Source organism: Patiria miniata, unplaced genomic scaffold (genome assembly GCF_015706575.1).
Source record: "Patiria miniata isolate m_02_andy unplaced genomic scaffold, ASM1570657v1 HiC_scaffold_19, whole genome shotgun sequence".
Taxonomy (NCBI): Eukaryota; Metazoa; Echinodermata; class Asteroidea; order Valvatida; family Asterinidae; genus Patiria; species Patiria miniata.
The window spans coordinates 10,515,701-10,534,146 of NW_024037057.1; the positions used below are offsets into that span (position 1 = coordinate 10,515,701).

Here is an 18,446-nt window from a genome sequence, read left to right on the forward strand (position 1 = left end):
GCTGGAAGGTTTTCCAGTAATCTTGCACCATCGGTTAATAAATATTTCAATTTTTAAATTCGATCATCAATTTATTATTAACTCTGTTTCTTAAATGTCTGTAAATGAAGAAACATGTACAGCGCCCCCAGCGATGACCTCCAGTTGTAATGTCGACTTTTTTTTTTATGTGTAAGCATTACTCGATATATACGTGCCAAGTTTTGCATCATTATAATGCACATTGTACAATTTATGCCAAAAATCCTGGTTTTGACAAAATGCCAAAAACTAAATGAGAAAGTGATATTTCATTGGTCAAACAACATTCTATACCTATGTTAGGACTATCGGCCAAAGCATATGGAAATTGGGACTGACACTTTCCCAAAACTGAGAGTATCCAAAATTCCCGGTCCAGATAGAGTTTAATGAAGTAAGAAAACAAAAAGAAAGGACGTTTCCTGGAAGATAAGAAAGCAACATCATTTTTTAGCCGAGAGAAATCGCCATGCTGTTCCGTTCCGATCTTTACGCATACCCTTAAATACTGAATCAGTCGACTGCAACAGTCTGGTGAAGTCTCAGCAGGTGAATTAAAGTCGATTCTCGTCAATACAAACTCAGCCAGATCTAGCTAAAATGTGTGTTATATCAGACTTTTATATTCAGTGGAGAGCCGTGCCTGTGCCTGTGCATTCATTGTGCGCATAACTGCACAGTTGGAGCAAGCCTTTGTTTGCTAAAACCACAATTTGTTCAACCAGTGTTTGTATTAAGGACATGCGACTGTATTTTGAAATAAAAAAAAGCATTTTTTTCCCCGGATGATTGAAAGAAACAGACTCATAACAGATGCCTAAATTTAGAGCCATGGCACGTTTTTCAATGTTCGATTCCATGCTGTGAATCACAACAGTGTATAATTATCAGCCAAACGTTCAGCACAATATTGTACCATCAACAAATTTAAAGTAAAAAATGAAACAATAACAAAAATACATGTTCAGATTATATAGACGTTAATGTACAGTGTGATATTAACTCTTTCTTCCTGAGAATCATTCTGTACAACATACAGGTATAACTCATTAAAACAAAACCGAGCTACAAAATAACCGAGAGTATCACAGCAAAATCAATGAAAACATAAAAAATGGTACTCTCCCAGGAATCAATCATTGAAAGAAATGTAAAAAATGAAATGTGTAAACTACATTTTGGTCATTTTGGTCATCTTGAAACAACTTCTTGACAGGAAATGCAGCATTTGACGATAGTTGGACTAGTCTACCTGACTAATCAGGACCAGCCTACCTAGGCTGGTTGCAGTGCTGGTAACAATAGCTGCGCTCATCAACCTTCAAAGCAAGAAATGTAACCGTACCCCCCCCCCCCCCCCCCCCCCCCCCATTCGCCTCAATTTTCTGTTCTCCATTTTGTTCCCGAAATCTCAACAGTTCTTTTGAAATATCTAGAAGGCTATGTTAGGCAGAAATATAACACTGCTTAAAATGATTTTCTTGCACTTCTTAACATAAGAAAATAATTCTTCTTTTTTTGCAAGAATTATTTTCTCGTCTCACTCCCTTAAAAGATTTTCTAGGTTGTGAGACAAGAATGTTTTTCTTGAAGTAAATATTTTTCTAATTTTAAGAATATGATATTAAGCAGTGACTATATTAAACATGGTTTCACATTTTACTATCTGTAGCAAATAAAGAATCCGTCTAGAACCCTGTCTCCTCTTGTCATCTCTCATAATGTAAAACGTCTCTTTCTAACTGTCCTTGAGGGCCCGTCTACTTCATCTTCTTTAATTGAGTCTCTTGGCTGGCCTACATGGGCTACCGTAGACGTTCTCTTGGTGTAGAACAAGATGTATGCCTGGCAGAGTGTAACATCCTCAATGGAGCACAGTTCCAAACGGGCGTCGTTGCAGTGAACCCAAAAACCTACAGGGCAAGACATTGGTTGAGTTTTCAATTTAATTCAACTCAACAATAATTTTCACGTCACCATAAATGACAGTACTATAGGAAGCAGATTTACAAAGGTACAAAATGGATTTCACAAAAATATTAGTTTAAGATTACATGAGTTCAGGAATTAAGTTATGGTTCACTAGTATGATCAGATGTGTTCAGATAGAGATATGTCAACATAAAGGAAAAAGTGAAGCAGCCTTTTGTGGCTCTCGTTTGGTTTTGAACGATATCCTTGAGTTTAGTTTCCCATAACTAAATAACTGGGGTTTTTCTTTCAAAACTTTTCAAAGCACAATAAAATTGCCAGCACAGAAATATCAAGCAAACATCAAAGGCGGAGTTGACCTCAAATACCATAACATTACAAAACACGGTGCTTGTGTTCTTGGGCAAGACATTTTACTGCAATTGCCTCTCTCCACCCAGGAGTATAAATGGGTACCTGCGAAGGTAGAGACCAGATCGCGCTGATCTTGAGCTGCTGCAAAAAGTGTTCTCATAGTGTGATGAACAGGGGTAATTATAGTGAAGTGCTTTGAGACCTTTGGCATCAGCGCTATATGATCACAAAATGATTATTGTTATTACATGTATCCCTACTCATTAATGTGGACCTCACCTCCAACCTTGTTCCAGCAGTAGGCTGTGTAGTGGCCCGATCCGAACCTTGCAAACAAAAGGGACAAAGAAATTGTCAGCCGATGATGAGTTGTTGAATTGTCAGCCAATGATGAGTTGTTGAATTGTCAGCCAATGATGAGTCGTTGAAGCTTACAATGATTATCTAGGATGAGCTTATCAGATATCTTAACAAAAGCAGAATCTGTAGGGAATCTCGACAGAAGAAACACTGAGTGCTTAATCAATAGAGTGAACGCCTCGCGCATAATGAAATTAGTTTGCCGCAACATTTGAAGCAGTCAGTGTTTGTATATTAGTGCTAAAGTACAAGACAGCAGCCGATTTCATGAACAGTGCGTAACTTACGCCATGCGTAGGACTTACGCAACAAATTTGTTGTGCGGCTGTGCAATAAACTAACAATCGATTCAATGAAACTCTAAATAATCTAAAAGCTTTGGACAAGGATAATAGAGTACCGAAATGAATACATTGGGCGCACAATAACGTGTGTAAAAGACTTCAGAGCATGGTTCAGACCGGGAACCAACACGCGCACACTCCATTCGTTTGCGCTACACTTCCTGATTCTAAATGACGTCACACTTCAGCACTCTATAATGGCATTTACAATGCCTGTTTGTGTATCATTTTGTTTGTTCATGAAACAGTTGTTGAATCACCTCAGCCTGCGATTTCGAAATGATTTTTGCTCGACTTTCTTAGCAATCATGGCGCAACTGTAAAAACTCTGTCACCAGTACAATGGCAGTTCTTTTACTTCAAAGTGTCTTGTATCAACCATGACATCTGTGCAATAACAGGCTCCACGACGACCACGATTTGCTGGTAAAATAGGTAATTTTCAGTCGCTACGCCACAAGTTATGCCACCTTAAATTATTGCACAAGTAACGTCATAATGTGTTACGCTAGTTGCAGAATTACGCACTATGAAACTTTCGTGCAATTATCATAACTGAAAAGTTGAATAGCCTGAAATGTTGCACAACTTGCACAATAAATCATGGTGCGAGTGGACTTATGTCATTGCATGAGGTTTTGTGAATCAGCCGCATGTATCACTGGTTAACAAATTGTCCTCGATCCAAATCTCAACTATGACTATAAATAAAACTATTACCCCCTTCCGTGATGTATGACGACCGTTGACAGGTCATAGATGAAGTCTTCATTGGTCAGCCTGCTTTCGTCCTCTTTGCCTACGTAGCAGTATGGACGCATGTTCAGTTCCTCTTCAAAGTTCACATGGACGTTGATTTTCTCTCGATGGTTCCGACCACACCATCTTCAACGTAAACAAAATACACCCGATTCAGACTGGCAAATAATGTCAGGCAAAACAAAGTTATTGCAAATATTGGAGTTAATTAGTACACAAAAAGTTGAACACTTGAAAGGTCGACCAGAGTTGCTTCTGATGTTATTTGAAGTGAGTCATCTCTATAACGCTATAAAAATTCAGTTGCAAACAAAGTTAGTTGCAAATGAATGAAAGGTTTGCAGAAACACCATGTGCGAATAATTTCTCAACTAAGAGAATGGTTTTGAAAAGAACCAGAGGTACCTACCATAATACTGGTTCTTTTCCAAACCATTCTCTAAGTTGAGAAATTATTCCCACATGGTGTTTCTGCAAACCTTTCATTCAGTAGTATCTCCACCATGCAAAGCCTCATATCTTACTTAAATAGTTGCAAACGGAATTCTTGAGGCATGCGAGCTGCAATGCCTTTGGCACTTGTGGGGAAACCTTGATTTTTTTACAAGAAATAAAAGCAAATCGTTCATGCCTAATGCTTATTCTTTTGTTTTCTAAACCCATACTAGAGCTTGTGGTAGAGCACAGACACACACCTGAATCTTTTGAGGTGAAGACGGAGTACCAGTGGCAGTTTGGTTAGCAGTAGTCTCTTTGTAGCCTCTGTACGTATCTCTGGCTTGCAGGACGCATTGCGCCGTCGACTGTTGCAACGCTCGCAGGCATACACCTTCCCAAGGTGTTCCCGCTCTGTAAACTTGGCCAGCATTTCAGTCAGATGGCAGCTGGCTTCCGATAAACTGGTTCGCCACTCACTGAACTGATATCTGAATAGGAAGCAGTTAACACTGACGTTGAGTCCATCACAACGCAGAACTGTAAATCACCAATCAATTCACAAGTATCCCACGATAAATAGAAACAAAGGACCCATTCAGTTGTCACCACAACAGCAAACTGCAACAGTGGAATTTATTTATCTTTAGGCTTTTAGGTTTTATTTTTGATAAAAGTTTTGCTGAAATACTTATATGATAATGGATGGCTTTGAGGGGGATACGAGAATATATTGCACGAGCTTCAACATTCAACTTGTGCAATATTGATATAAGCGGTTGCAATATATTCTTGTATCCCCCAAAATAAACCATCCAATGTTATTATTATTTATATCAGACTTACTTGATCTGCAAAACATAAATTTCAGGACACTTTCTATTTTCCTCAAAATTATTGACTATTCTTTGCTTACCAAAGCAAATTTTGTGCCAATCGAAGCTGCCATTGTGGTTGACAAAAACATTGTGCGTATAGCCTGAGGCTCCGTGTACAAGTACACCTTCAACGGCCAACAAAGAGAGTTGGGAGAGACCTAGACTGGTTACCAGTCCATCCATTGCGGATTTCATATGTATCCATAGTTATAGTGGTGCAGGGATTAGTCTGGGAGACCATCGCAAGATCAATTCGAGGCCTGAAGCTCAGGTGACGACGCTTAGCTTTGGCACATTCAGGATACAATACGCAGTGTGTACTTCACACACAAGCCAGTACAGTACGCATACGCAGTGTGTCACGCAAGCCAGTACAGTACGCATACGCAGTGTGTCACGCAAGCCAGTACAGTACGCATACGCAGTGTGTCACGCAAGCCAGTACAGTACGCATACGCAGTGTGTCACGCAAGCCAGTACAGTACGCATAAGCAGTGTGTCACGCAAGCCAGTACAGTACGCATACGCAGTGTGTCACGCAAGCCAGTACAGTACGCATAAGCAGTGTGTCACGCAAGCCAGTACAGTACGCATACGCAGTGTGTCACGCAAGCCAGTACAGTACGCATACGCAGTGTGTCACGCAAGCCAGTACAGTACGCATACGCAGTGTGTCACGCAAGCCAGTACAGTACGCATAAGCAGTGTGTCACGCAAGCCAGTACAGTACGCATAAGCAGTGTGTCACGCAAGCCAGTACAGTACGCATACGCAGTGTGTCACGCAAGCCAGTACAGTACGCATACGCAGTGTGTCACGCAAGCCAGTACAGTACGCATACGCAGTGTGTCACGCAAGCCAGTACAGTACGCATAAGCAGTGTGTCACGCAAGCCAGTACAGTACGCATAAGCAGTGTGTCACGCAAGCCAGTACAGTACGCATACGCAGTGTGTCACGCAAGCCAGTACAGTACGCATACGCAGTGTGTCACGCAAGCCAGTACAGTACGCATAAGCAGTGTGTCACGTCCACAGGGCTCTAAAATTGGTTAAAAAACGCCCTCTTTTGTTGGTGCACGGAGCTCATACCCCAGTCCCTGCTCTATGCGTGTGCGACGGTATCGGGCGCTACGCTCTCTTGACTGGTTGGCAACTGTGAGTTTCTACGCTCTTGACTGTCCAGAAACCAGCGAAATTTGTTAAAGTGCCCGGATGAGGACATTACCAAAAATAATACTGTCCTTATCCAGGAGCTTTTACTGACATGCATGTAATATTGCAGTCATCCAGGTACTTTTTACGAAAGCATAAAATACACTGATTTATTTCTACTAATGAAAACCTGATATAAATAATACTGTTGCCTATTGTTTGCCGATGTCACTGGTGTTTTGTTAATGCTTACCTTTCAGGGAACTCTAATGACAAGTCTCCGAGCGGCTCAAACGTGTTGGATTTGTTCAAGCACTGTAGGCAGGTAACTTGGCTAACTAAACCTCCTTCAAAGCTTTGTCCAATGATGTCCTTTGTTGGAATGGACGTCCCACTGGCCATCTGTATGGAAGGTGCTGAGGACACATACTGAAGCTCATTGTGGATCTTGTCGAGGAACTCACTGACGGAGACAAATCAATGGCAAGCGCTTCATACAGAGTGACATTAAAGGGAATATACATCATTTGCTTTTGCTGTAAGTTTCAGAAATGGATGGAATTGGGGGGTTGGAAATATATAGCCAATATAGTTACACTGACTTTTTTGAGGTTTTGGGTTCGAAAATGCTATAAAAACCAAGAAAAACGATCATTTTCCTGTAGTCTGGTTCCCTGACTCCATATAAGAAAAAAACAGAGCAGTTTACATACATTGGGGAATTGTAAGGTCAGGGAACCAGTCTAGCTGCCTCGTACCCGTTCATAGGTTTGTAATCGATTGCAAACAAGTGCGATGGTCAATTGGGGCCAGTATTTGAAAAAAAAAGCCAGTTGTTTCCAACGCTGATCGGCCGATCAGCGTTGGAAATTGATACAAAAATACCACTTTTCTTGAAAATGACAGTATACCAGGTGCCATGATTTTACAGGATGCTTTACACTTTCATTCACCAACAGTCCAGCAAGGTATTTCAAAATGATTTGGTAGTTTTAATTTTTGATGTTTGCAAATGTTGTATTTTCCCTTTAATGATGGGATGGCCACAGTTATTTGAAGAAAACAGGTTTTTGAGATAAAGTGGTAATACCGGTAACTGCAATAATTTTATGCAGCAAGACACTACTTATGGTGCAACTTACCATAAGAACTCTTGCGCATCCTGTTGCGAGTAGCCTCTGAATGATGGGATGAGTCTCCAGACACTGCTCAGGATAGCGTGAGGAGACACAATGGCCCACTTCCCTGACCACATGACACGGTACAGGACATGTAGCTCATGGCATAGAGGACTGAAAGACAAAATAGAAGTTATTGAGTCGCCATATTGAGAGGCCCTGCTCAGGATAGCATGAGGAGACACAATGGCCCACTTCCCTGACCACATGACACGGTACAGGACATGTAGCTCATGGCATAGAGGACTGAAAGACAAAATAGAAGTTATTGAGTCGCCATATTGAGAGGCCCTGCTTAGGATAGCATGAGGAGACACAATGGCCCACTTCCCTGACCACATGACACGATACAGGACATGTAGCTCATGGCATAGAGGACTGAAAGGCAAAACAGAAGTTATTGAGTCGCCATATTGAGAGGCCCTGCTTAGGATAGCATGAGGAGACACAATGGCCCACTTCCCTGACCACATGACACGGTACAGGACATGTAGCTCATGGCATAGAGGACTGAAAGACAAAACAGAAGTTATTGAGTCGCCATATTGAGAGGCCCTGCTCAGGATAGCATGAGGAGACACAATGGCCCACTTCCCTGACCACATGACACGGTACAGGACATGTAGCTCATGGCATAGAGGACTGAAAGACAAAACAGAAGTTATTGAGTCGCCATATTGAGAGGCCCTGCTCAGGATAGCATGAGGAGACACAATGGCCCACTTCCCTGACCACATGACACGATACAGGACATGTAGCTCATGGCATAGAGGACTGAAAGGCAAAACAGAAGTTATTGAGTCACCATATTGAGAGGCCCTGCTTAGGATAGCATGAGGAGACACAATGGCCCACTTCCCTGACCACATGACACGGTACAGGACATGTAGCTCATGGCATAGAGGACTGAAAGACAAAACAGAAGTTATTGAGTCGCCATATTGAGAGGCCCTGCTTAGGATAGCATGAGGAGACACAATGGCCCACTTCCCTGACCACATGACACGATACAGGACATGTACAATGTAGCTCATGGCATAGAGGACTGAAAGACAAAACAGAAGTTATTGAGTCGCCATATTGAGAGGCCCTGCTCAGGATAGCGTGAGGAGACACAATGGCCCACTTCCCTGACCACATGACACGGTACAGGACATGTAGCTCATGGCATAGAGGACTGAAGGACAAACCAGAAGTTATTGAGTCGCCATATTGAGAGGCCCTGCTTAGGATAATGTGGGGAAACAGTGAGTAATAGGCAGGGCAGGTGGCGCTACAGTGAGTAAAGGCTTAACCCATTAACCTGAGCCACATTGTGCCGACTCCTCATCATGAGTCCATAAAACCACAGAGTGCTAGGGTAGTTTGGGGCAGTAACATGCACAACAATTAGTGCTGTTAGGAACAGAGGAATGATTAACTTTTGACGGACTTGTGATGGACTTGACAACTTCAATGAACTGAAAAAAAGTTAAACTATTGACACATTAGTATTGGAAACTGTAATATTTCTTGAACTTACAAATTATTCCTGACTGTTCTAGGGTCCTTGTACTTGGATGGGTCGACAGCTTCATCTGAACCCCCACTGAGACCCCCTGCAGAGGTTCCAGGCTGACGGAGGATACGACCTTTGGACTTCATGCCTCCCTTTGGTTTTTGCACTTCCTGAAAAAAAACCAAGGTTACAATATCAAGATAAAAACTTTACTATTAATTATGATTTACACAATCCAATCAAAAGTTACAGATAAGAAATGTACAAAAAAAGCGCTACAATGAGCGATCTCAATAAAGTTACACACGGTCCAAAATCGACAGACTTTACAAACGCCACATAACTTTTGCATCGAAAATATGGAAAATATACTAATGTTGCATGTTCTGTCTAAAACAAGCTTAGCCGGTCGACACTGCTGCTGTTTGCAAACCAGCCACTACCCCGGAAAGTTTGGTGGTCAAGTGTAGCCATCTGCACGCTTAAGGAGGTCACTGATAATGTTCACATAAAGTAAATGAAAAATATTAAATAAAACTCAACCTCAAAGCATTCCATGGTAGTCTGTCTCATGTACTCCATCTGCCTCCTAGTCCCCACTGATTGGCTCAAGTTTAATTGAGGTCGAAGGTTAAGTTCCAAGTGCAAAAAGCATTCCCTGAACTGCTGCAAATGCCTGCATTAAAAAAGGTGGGAAAAAGACACATTGAGAGAAGAACTTGTTTACCATTTCTAGTGGGAGTGTAGGAGTGTAGCCTAGTGGAGGGTGTGGCCTAGTGGTCAGGGCTTGTGACGCGTGATCAGAGAGTCAGGGGCTCAAATCCAGCTGCTGACCATTTTGTGTGTCCTTGGGCAAGCCAGTTTACCCAACTTGCCTCTACACCCAGGAGTATAAATGGATAATGGCATTAGCTGGGGAGTAATCTATCTGCTATGGACTGGCATCCCTTGCAGAGGGAATTACATAGTCTCAGTCATTTCATGCCAAGGAAACCGGGCATAAACGCCAGCCAGTTGATGAGACCATTACCCATTTTGGCACTAAATAGAATTTTAGAAACATTCCAGGGCAATGTTTGCTTGACCCTGAAGGCTAGACTATTGTTGTCATGCTGATCCATTGACTGGCTGTCTTAAAGTTACTGAGTCACTGAATATATATAACGTCCTCATCTGAGACGCTTCAGTCTAGCTTTACTAAAGATCCATAGCCTTGATGCTATATCGTTCTGCAGTTTGTGATGCACTTTCCCGCAGAAAGAATAAAACTCTGCCCGAACACTCACCCTAATACTTGAAGAATGGAATTCATGTAACATGTGTTGCCTAGGTTACGCAGGCCGGTCACGCCAGGGGTCAATGCTGTCCATTTCCTCTTGACCTCCTGTGACCTCAGGTCATCCAGCCTCCTCCTCTTTAGGCTTGACTCCGCCTCCTTCAGATCCCTGGGTGTGTCTTTGGCAGTCTTGGTGGTCAGAGTCCGTTTCTGAGGTTTGGGTTTTGGTTTTTTTCCTGTGACCTTATTGCCATGGACGAGATGTTTCCACGGCAGGAAGACGTAACTAAGGAGGACAAGGCGTCGATGGACGAGGGCAGTGTGACCTTTATCCTCCCAGGTCAGGCTCTCTTGTCGTCTGCAAAGGGAAACAAATCTGTGTATTACAAAATGAATGTGAATGTTGACAAGACTAAAAACACGCCATGTTTCTGGTAACCTAACCAACCCTAATTTAATGTGTGGAGGGCATTAGCTGAGGCTCCTAGTATTTGAAGTTCAAAACCCTTACAATTTTGCCAGAGCAATTCTGCCCATAGAGCTAAATAGCACCCACATTACAAAATGTTTTAGAGTAAGTTTCTGTGGGGTATGGAAACACTTAAAAACCCTCCATAATTCTTTACTGTTGTTAAGCTCAGGGCAAGTAGTGGATTCTGTCATGCTTCACTGCTCTCCCAGTGCTATGCATTGTGCAGTAATGGTCTGTATTGCAAAGTTCATAAACACTTCAGCACCCTTCACCTGAAGGATTTTAAAAGGCTTAACATGTACGTACTGCACCAAACATTGTTTTCAAATACATGTAGGTGTAAATTAACCTCTCTGGATTCAGCTATAAGCCCTACGTTTAGTTTGTGTACATTTCTCACAGTGCTTGTAACCTAGTTTGACTGAGCTATTGTGGTCAGCTGAACAAAACTCAAGATCTTATTGGCCACTTGCGCACTCTATAATTGACGGGCAGGAACGGTTCATTCCTAGGTAACTGTCAAATATTACACTTTGAAAGCAAAGAATGTTCATACCTGTGTTTGATCTGTTCTCCAGTGTCAACGGAGAGCGCCCTCAAGAGCCGACGGCCACTCCTCGTCTGACTCTCATACAGCGTTTGTTTAGTGATTGCATCCAAGGTTGTCCGCAGTAGTTTCAGATCGCCAGGGGCGTTGTCATTCAGAATGTAGTCATCACATTCATAACTACAATAAATAACATTGAAATCCACATTCAAAATAATCAGAAATGATGTGCATTTTTTTCCAATATCAACATAGTATTATTTTGTTTTTGTGTGTTGAGCATTTATGAGTTTGTAGCCTGATACCTTGCCGATGTTTTTACACAAATTTTGCATTAAAGGTAGAGATCATATTGTAGCTATCCAAAAAAATAAACTCCCTGTGAGTTTATTCTTTTGCATGCTGTCATTTTGAAGAAAACGATAAAAGAAGGCCATTTACAAAGATGCATCAAGTGATGCATTTTTGGAAATGTCTGTTAGTAGTTGGTTTGTAATTGGGCAAGCGTTGACACGTGTGCGTCGTGCACGCAGTTGATATTTTTCATCAGTTCAGTGCGTGACATCGCCTAGCTGCAATCAGCTAACGAGAGTGTGCCCTGAATGATGATTTCAGGCACAATTCAAAACATGAAAAACAACACAAACTTTTGAATTCAAACCAAGATCCCAGAATATTGTTTTCTCGGAATATACAGCATTCCAAAGCTAAAACTTCATCATATTAGTTGTTGAGCACCCGTCCTTAGATTTTGAGCACTTTATTTGCTTTACACAAACAAATGCACAAGTTACAAATGATCTATCCTACCTTTCAATGTCCAATTCTCAATGTGGGTGAGCAAAAATCTTGTTAATTACAAAAAAAACTATGGTACATTTGACGACATTTATAAAAAATCTGGTTAAAAGCGGGCTGGTTTAGCTACTTCACTTCGCTTCACATTTGCAGGTAGCTAAAACAGCCAACATCTCTGAACCATTTTATATACTATCACCCCCTCTCTTACCAAAACACATATCTGTCGTTGACCTCTATGGCGAGTGGATGTTTAGATTCCTGGAAATGTTTAACAGCATGTTCTTCATTGTAGCGACCACAAGCTACATTGGTGCAGCTCAAGCAAGCCTACAAAAAGAAAATAATACAATAGGTTTGATACGGACTACTTGCATATGAATGCCCTTATTGTTAGTGTTATGTACAATTAGACATATTTAAAGGGAAAATACAACATTTGCAAACATCAAAAAATAAAACTACCAAATCATTTTGAAATACCTTGCTGGACTGTTAGTGAATGACAGTGTAAAGCATCCTGTAAAATCATGGCACCTGGTATACTGTCATTTTCAAGAAAAGTGGTATTTTTGTATCAATTTCCAACGCTGGTCGGCCGACCAGCGTTGGAAAAAAACTGGCTTTTTTTCAAATACTGGCCCCAATTGACCATCGCACTTGTTTGCAATCGATTACACACCTATGAACGGGTACAAGCCAGCTAGACTGGTTCCCTGACCTTACAATTCCCCAATTTTGTAAACTGCTCTGTTTCTTCTTATATGGAGTCAGGGAACCAGACTACAGGAAAATGATTGTTTTTCTTGGTTTTTATAGCATTTTCGAACACAAAACCTCAAAAAAGTCAGTGTAACTATATTTGCTATATATTTCCAACCCCCCAATTCCATCCATTTCTGAAAATTACAGCAAAAGCAAATGATGTATATTCCCTTTAAGTGCCCACTCACTCAGTAACGGGAGATAGGTTTGACTGGAACACATCTGACATGCAAAGATATACGCTTTGAAATAAATAAATGTTGGTACATGCACACACACAGGTGTGATCTGTCCTTTCTATTGAGTTGTCACAAATCGCCATCCAATGTTTCTAATTAATAGAGTCCAATTTTAAATAGAAGAGTAAATTTCTGGACCTGTTCACCTTCCACTTACCCAAACACTCTCTGTAGTACCACACACCTTGCACAACCATTTCTGTGGGTTGAACACGGAGTGATTGTGCGTCACTTGTAGTTTCTTGATGTGGACGCACTTGTCCATGACCTCTGACCTTTCTTGTACTCCAGTTTAATACTGTTGAGTGTGCAAAGGTTGATATTCGCAGTACACCCTGTTAAAAACACACAAAAAAGTGTTATTTTCCGTTAAAACATCGTTGATCTTGATAAACTAGGGTGCTACAGTTTTATTTAACAAAATCAGGAAGAGTGCTTGAGGTACAAGTAATTTTGGAATAAAAACATCTTTTTATACTTGAGGGGTCCTATTAGTCAGTGTTAGTATAACTGTAGGGGGCCTACTTTTAACTGACATGCGTCTTTACCATTCTAGGCATTAGAAATTAAAAAAGGGCAACCAGGATACCAGTTACTGCATTTTTTAAATGTTAGTATTAACACCAGGCCTGGGTCTAACTGTTAGATCATGTTACTTCAAGTAACTAAAATAGCCTTAGCTACATGTAGTACAGCAGGCCTTTATAGTGATAATATATATGCCTACATGTGCAAATGACAATGTACGCACAATGCGCAGTGTAAAACTTAAAGATAATGTACATGTACACTATGACATTTGCAAACATCAAACGGGTGAGTAGTGTTCTTATTATAGCAAATATTGTTACACTGACGGGTTTGAAGTTTTGTGTTTGTAGATGCTGGAAAAACCAAGAAAAACAATCATTGTTCCTGTAGTCTGGTCTCCCTGACCCGACTTAAGTTAAGATGGAACAGAGCAATTTATAGATGTCAGGGCATTGTAAGGTCAGGGAACCAGTCTTGCTGGCTTGTACCCAGGATTGGCATGTAATCAATTGCAAACAAAATGTGAATTATCTAAATATGGTAAATTAGGGGCAGTATTTGAAGGGAAAAAAACAACATTTTTTTTTCCAACGCTAGTACTTGGTAGGCTGACCAGCGCTCAACGCTGGAAAAGACTTTACCACTTTTATGATTTCACAGGGCAGGGACATTGAACACTGCACTGTCCAGTAAATACTAGTAGGATGGAACGCCGTATTATCGCGGTACTTATCACGTTTCTCGTTCGGAATAGAGATTGCCCACTAACCTTCCAGAATTGTCCTGTCTTATGTGTAGTATAACTCTTCCTTTTTAAATTAATATAAAAAAATCTGACGGGTAGTGTGGTTTATTCCGTGTACGATGCCTGTGAAAATAGACATGCGCGGCGTGTGCGAATGGAGGTGGACTCCCTATTATCGCGGTATGCGGGAAGTGGTTTTTATAATGATCCCAACTTTTTTGTTCATAATTTATCTTTGACCAAAACACCCCCTGAATAAAGTCTGAAATTTTCCCTGTAACTTTCAAGTTGATTAAAGACAAAATGTCTGCAGGATGATTTCTTAAGACCCTGCCCTTCCCCCGAAAGGAGAACACAAATCCCTGAGGCAAGTCTACTGATCGGCGATTGAGGGCGCCATTCACTTTACACGGTGTGCCATTTTATTTTCGCTAACGCGCCGTACTTATTTTGATCCCGTAAAAGTTGTTACGATTTCGCGCTGCAAATATCATCGTTCGACTTCATTTTTCATTTGCAGCTGAAGAATGGGAACCAGACAATGGAACTTTCATGGACAGAGCGCAATTAAAGATTTATGTTTAAATATAAACGGCACCTTTTAGCAGACACGGTGAGGGAAAATTTGCAAGTTTTGGAAAACGTTAATATTTATTAAAATCGTTAAAAGTCCCGAAAGACACAACATTTTTTAATCGTCCTTTTTATACAACTCGGTAGAAAATCCTTGATGACTGGTGAACTGGATAAAAATCACCACTTGAAGGAGTTTTGACACTGTAAAAAGAGAAATTTCCCATGCCGCGATAATAAGGATGCCGCGATAATAGGGAGTCCGACTATACTACTAGTAGGGCGGTATTTCATTTGTAATTTTGATTTTTCCCTTTAATCAGTCTATAGATTAGAATAGAGGAAGGAACAGTTACAGAGTCATGTCACCTACATGTAGGTCCTAGCTCTATGGTTCTACATGTACATGTAGGCCTACGTCTAAATCTTCTTCCCTTGTCATAGCACTGGTCAGTGCATGGAGGTCACTCACTATCAGTATCACTCAGTCATGACAAGTGTCACCTGGTACAGTGGTAGTGGTACTGTGGTCATGGTGGTAGGCCTAGTTAATTATTTAACGTTGTCGTTATCGTTCTCCAAACGAATTGAACAACGACGACATCACTGTGCATTCTTCCATATCCACTTAACTTACACTTGGGTTGGATGTTGCCTTCTTGTAACGACAATCCCCGGCTGTTTAATGAAGAAATATCGATACATACAACATGTACAAGAAAGTGTACAAAATCCTTCCACCTGCGCTGCCGCATCGGCCCAATTACGAACTGGGCTATTATCAGTAGATAATATACGACGGCCGATACACGCCACATTACTTCTGCTATCTAATTAAAATGGAGGATTAAAAAAACCCGCTGAAGTCAAAGTAACTGATTGGTTTCTCAAGATCACGCGTATTTATTGGGGGGGGGGGGGGGAGACAGCTGTTTCATTTCGGATTACAAATTAATTGGATAGTTTCGTGCATGTAAATATACGACCGATTCAACATACAGTGGCTGTGCGCCACCATGCCACCAAGCGTTTCTTCCCTCGACGGGATCCCCCAAGGCCAGGGCGGATCCATGATCAAGAACACAATTTTTTGGAGGGCAAAAACAATTGGGTCCTCCAAAAGTGGGTTCCAACCATTACGGCGCCGTGGGGTTCGGGGCACGTTGAAGGGCCGGAACAGTGCCCCCCCCCCACGCCCCCCCCCCGAAACCTTGTCGCCCCCCCCCCCCCAGTCGCCCCCCCCCCCCCACTGAGATTTTGAGTTTCTAAAAAAATTATCATTGATCTACATGACGCCCCCCCCCATGAAATGTTCCAGCCCCCCCCCCCAGCCCCCCCCCAGCCCCCCCCCCCCCCCCCCCCCCCCCCCCCCCCCCCCCCCCCCCCACTGAAAAATTCCTGGCTACGCCACTGGCCCGGAACAAAAAATGGATTCTAGATGCTGTGGTGTGATCTGAGGCAATTTCTGACCATAACCCTACCTGTGAATGGCAGGAATCCTCGCGCACATGGTTTTCTGTCATTTTTTAAAAAGTGGAATTTCTTTACTTTGTCATTTGAAGAAAAAAAATCACAATCTTGAGTAGCTGCATTAAGTATTAGTTCAATTGATGTTATACATTTTGATTGAATAAAAATTTTTTGCCTGGAAAATGTAACTCCGTTCTTCTTCCGATTCTGAAGATACCGTTTCATATTGTTTGAATTGCACAATTAAAGGGAAAATACAACATTTGCAAACATCAAAAAATAAAACTACCAAATCATTTTGAAATACCTTGCTGGACTGTTAGTGAATGACAGTGTAAAGCATCATGGCGCCTGGTATACTGTCATTTTCAAGAAAAGTGGTATTTTTGTATCAATTTCCAACGCTGATCGGCCGATCAGCGTTGGAAAAAAATGGCTTTTTTTCAAATACTGGCCCCAGTTGACCATCGCACTTGTTTGCAATCGATTACACACCTATGAACGGGTACAAGCCAGCTAGACTGGTTCCCTGACCTAACAATTCCCCAATGTATGTAAACTGCTCTGTTTCTTCTTAAATGGAGTCAGGGAACCAGACTACAGGAAAATGATTGTTTTTCTTGGTTTTTATAGCATTTTTAACCCAAAACCTCAAAAAAGTCAGTGTAACTATATTTGCTATATATTTCCAACCCCCCAATTCCATCCATTTCTGAAAATTACAGCAAAAGCAAATGATGTATACTCCCTTTAAATTTGTCCTAACATTTGAACTGTTGTGCAATACCTTCATAACACTGATTTCTGACGATTTCAAACTATTCTGTAAGCTATTTTTCATTGTTAAGTAAGACATACCGACGATTCTCTCCATCAATAAATGAGAAATTTTTAATTTGGACTGTTATAAGTCACCATGTAGCACAGTTTTCCATATTTGCGGCGAAATTGCAGTAGTCTCTGTTCCAACTGGCGGATATGCCACAATGCCGTCTCTATTTGGAAGGTAATACAAACACCCCAATCGTCACTAATAATTTGCAAAGATCATCATATCATGAGAGGATTAAAGTCCGCGTCTCGTTCAAGTTCGATGCAGTTGTTAAACTGTGATCGTTTACGTATAGTTTCCAAATATGACTTTAAGCCATAAATCTTGTCTTTGCAAAATAGTGGTGACGTCAATTCAATTATACTCACTGACGTCAATGGATCCCTCGTGGCTGTTACAGCGCACATTTTGATCAGCCTCAGGTGACCAAGATTGTAGGTCAAACTCTGTCACAAAGCACTGTGAGATAGGCGTATACGACCAAAGACAATTAAGCGGGGTTTATGTGGTCAAACTTGGACCAGTACGTGAGCTGAATGAATCTAAATTGCACGACTATTTTTGGAGTAATTTTTGTGTGAAAGATCAAGAAAGTGAGACTATTTTGGCAAAGTTAGTCGTGCCCAGCGCGCATGACGTCGCAATTATTTTTGAAAAAGGAAAATGAAACTATATAAGGCATTTTTGGTGAGCTGCCCATCACCACCAGATCGATTTAACGTCATTGATAATAGACACGTACGTTTACTCTGGCAATCCAATTTCCTCATTCACAATTAAATCAAAAGAAGTCCGAGAAAGATCGTTTAAGTGAAGTTATCGTTGTTTAATTAATTTTGCCTATTAAAAATCGTGGTTTTTTTCCAAAAGTTCTTTTTCATTATAATTTCATTTCTTGGGATGTTTTTCTTCATGTTTTCATGTTAATATCATGTTTGTTAATGTATACATATTATGTTTGTTTATGTGTTTGATCCGTTTGGTAATTTGTTAACATTATTGAGGTAGCCGGCTTTTTCAAAATGTGGAATATAAACCAAAAGAAGAAGACTTAAAATTTGAACAGAATAACTGAATTTACAATGTCACGCGTTATTGTGCCTTTATACGCCACGTGAACTTCAGGCGAATTTGAATACTGTCGTTGCTTTCTTTGCACAGTTTTAATGTAGATAAAAGGATTTGTTTTGACCGTAAACTAATAAGCCTATCACCGTACCTACCCTCCCCCCCCCCCCCCCCCACACACCCACACACCCACACAGTTACTCGAATGACCAGTGACC

General features: G+C 41.2%; 1 protein-coding gene across 1 annotated transcript; it reads right to left on the reverse strand.

The window, feature by feature from the left end:
• Positions 1–839: 839 nt before the first annotated feature.
• On the reverse strand, positions 840–15,627 carry LOC119725762 (ubiquitin carboxyl-terminal hydrolase 44-like). Its single transcript, XM_038197323.1, has 13 exons — positions 15,496–15,627; positions 13,167–13,344; positions 12,217–12,335; positions 11,217–11,387; positions 10,199–10,546; positions 9,456–9,588; positions 8,937–9,082; positions 7,379–7,528; positions 6,490–6,699; positions 4,466–4,696; positions 3,732–3,896; positions 2,587–2,633; positions 840–1,934 (listed from the first exon to the last, which is right to left on the reverse strand). The coding sequence occupies exons 2-13, from the start codon at positions 13,272–13,274 to the stop codon at positions 1,738–1,740; spliced, it is 2,025 nt and encodes a 674-aa protein (XP_038053251.1). The 5' UTR covers positions 13,275–13,344; positions 15,496–15,627; the 3' UTR covers positions 840–1,737.
• Positions 15,628–18,446: the final 2,819 nt, after the last annotated feature.

Bases quoted from the DNA above. Each gene is read 5' to 3' on its own strand.
- LOC119725762 (XM_038197323.1), bottom strand. From the start codon at position 13,274: ATGGACAAGTGCGTCCACATCAAGAAACTACAAGTGACGCACAATCAC. The intron at 7,529-8,936 runs GTAAGTTCAAGA...TTTGTCTTTCAG, and splicing joins AGAACAGTCAGGAATAATTT to TCCTCTATGCCATGAGCTAC. The intron at 1,935-2,586 runs GTGAGGTCCACA...CTTGCCCTGTAG, and splicing joins CTGCTGGAACAAGGTTGGAG to GTTTTTGGGTTCACTGCAAC.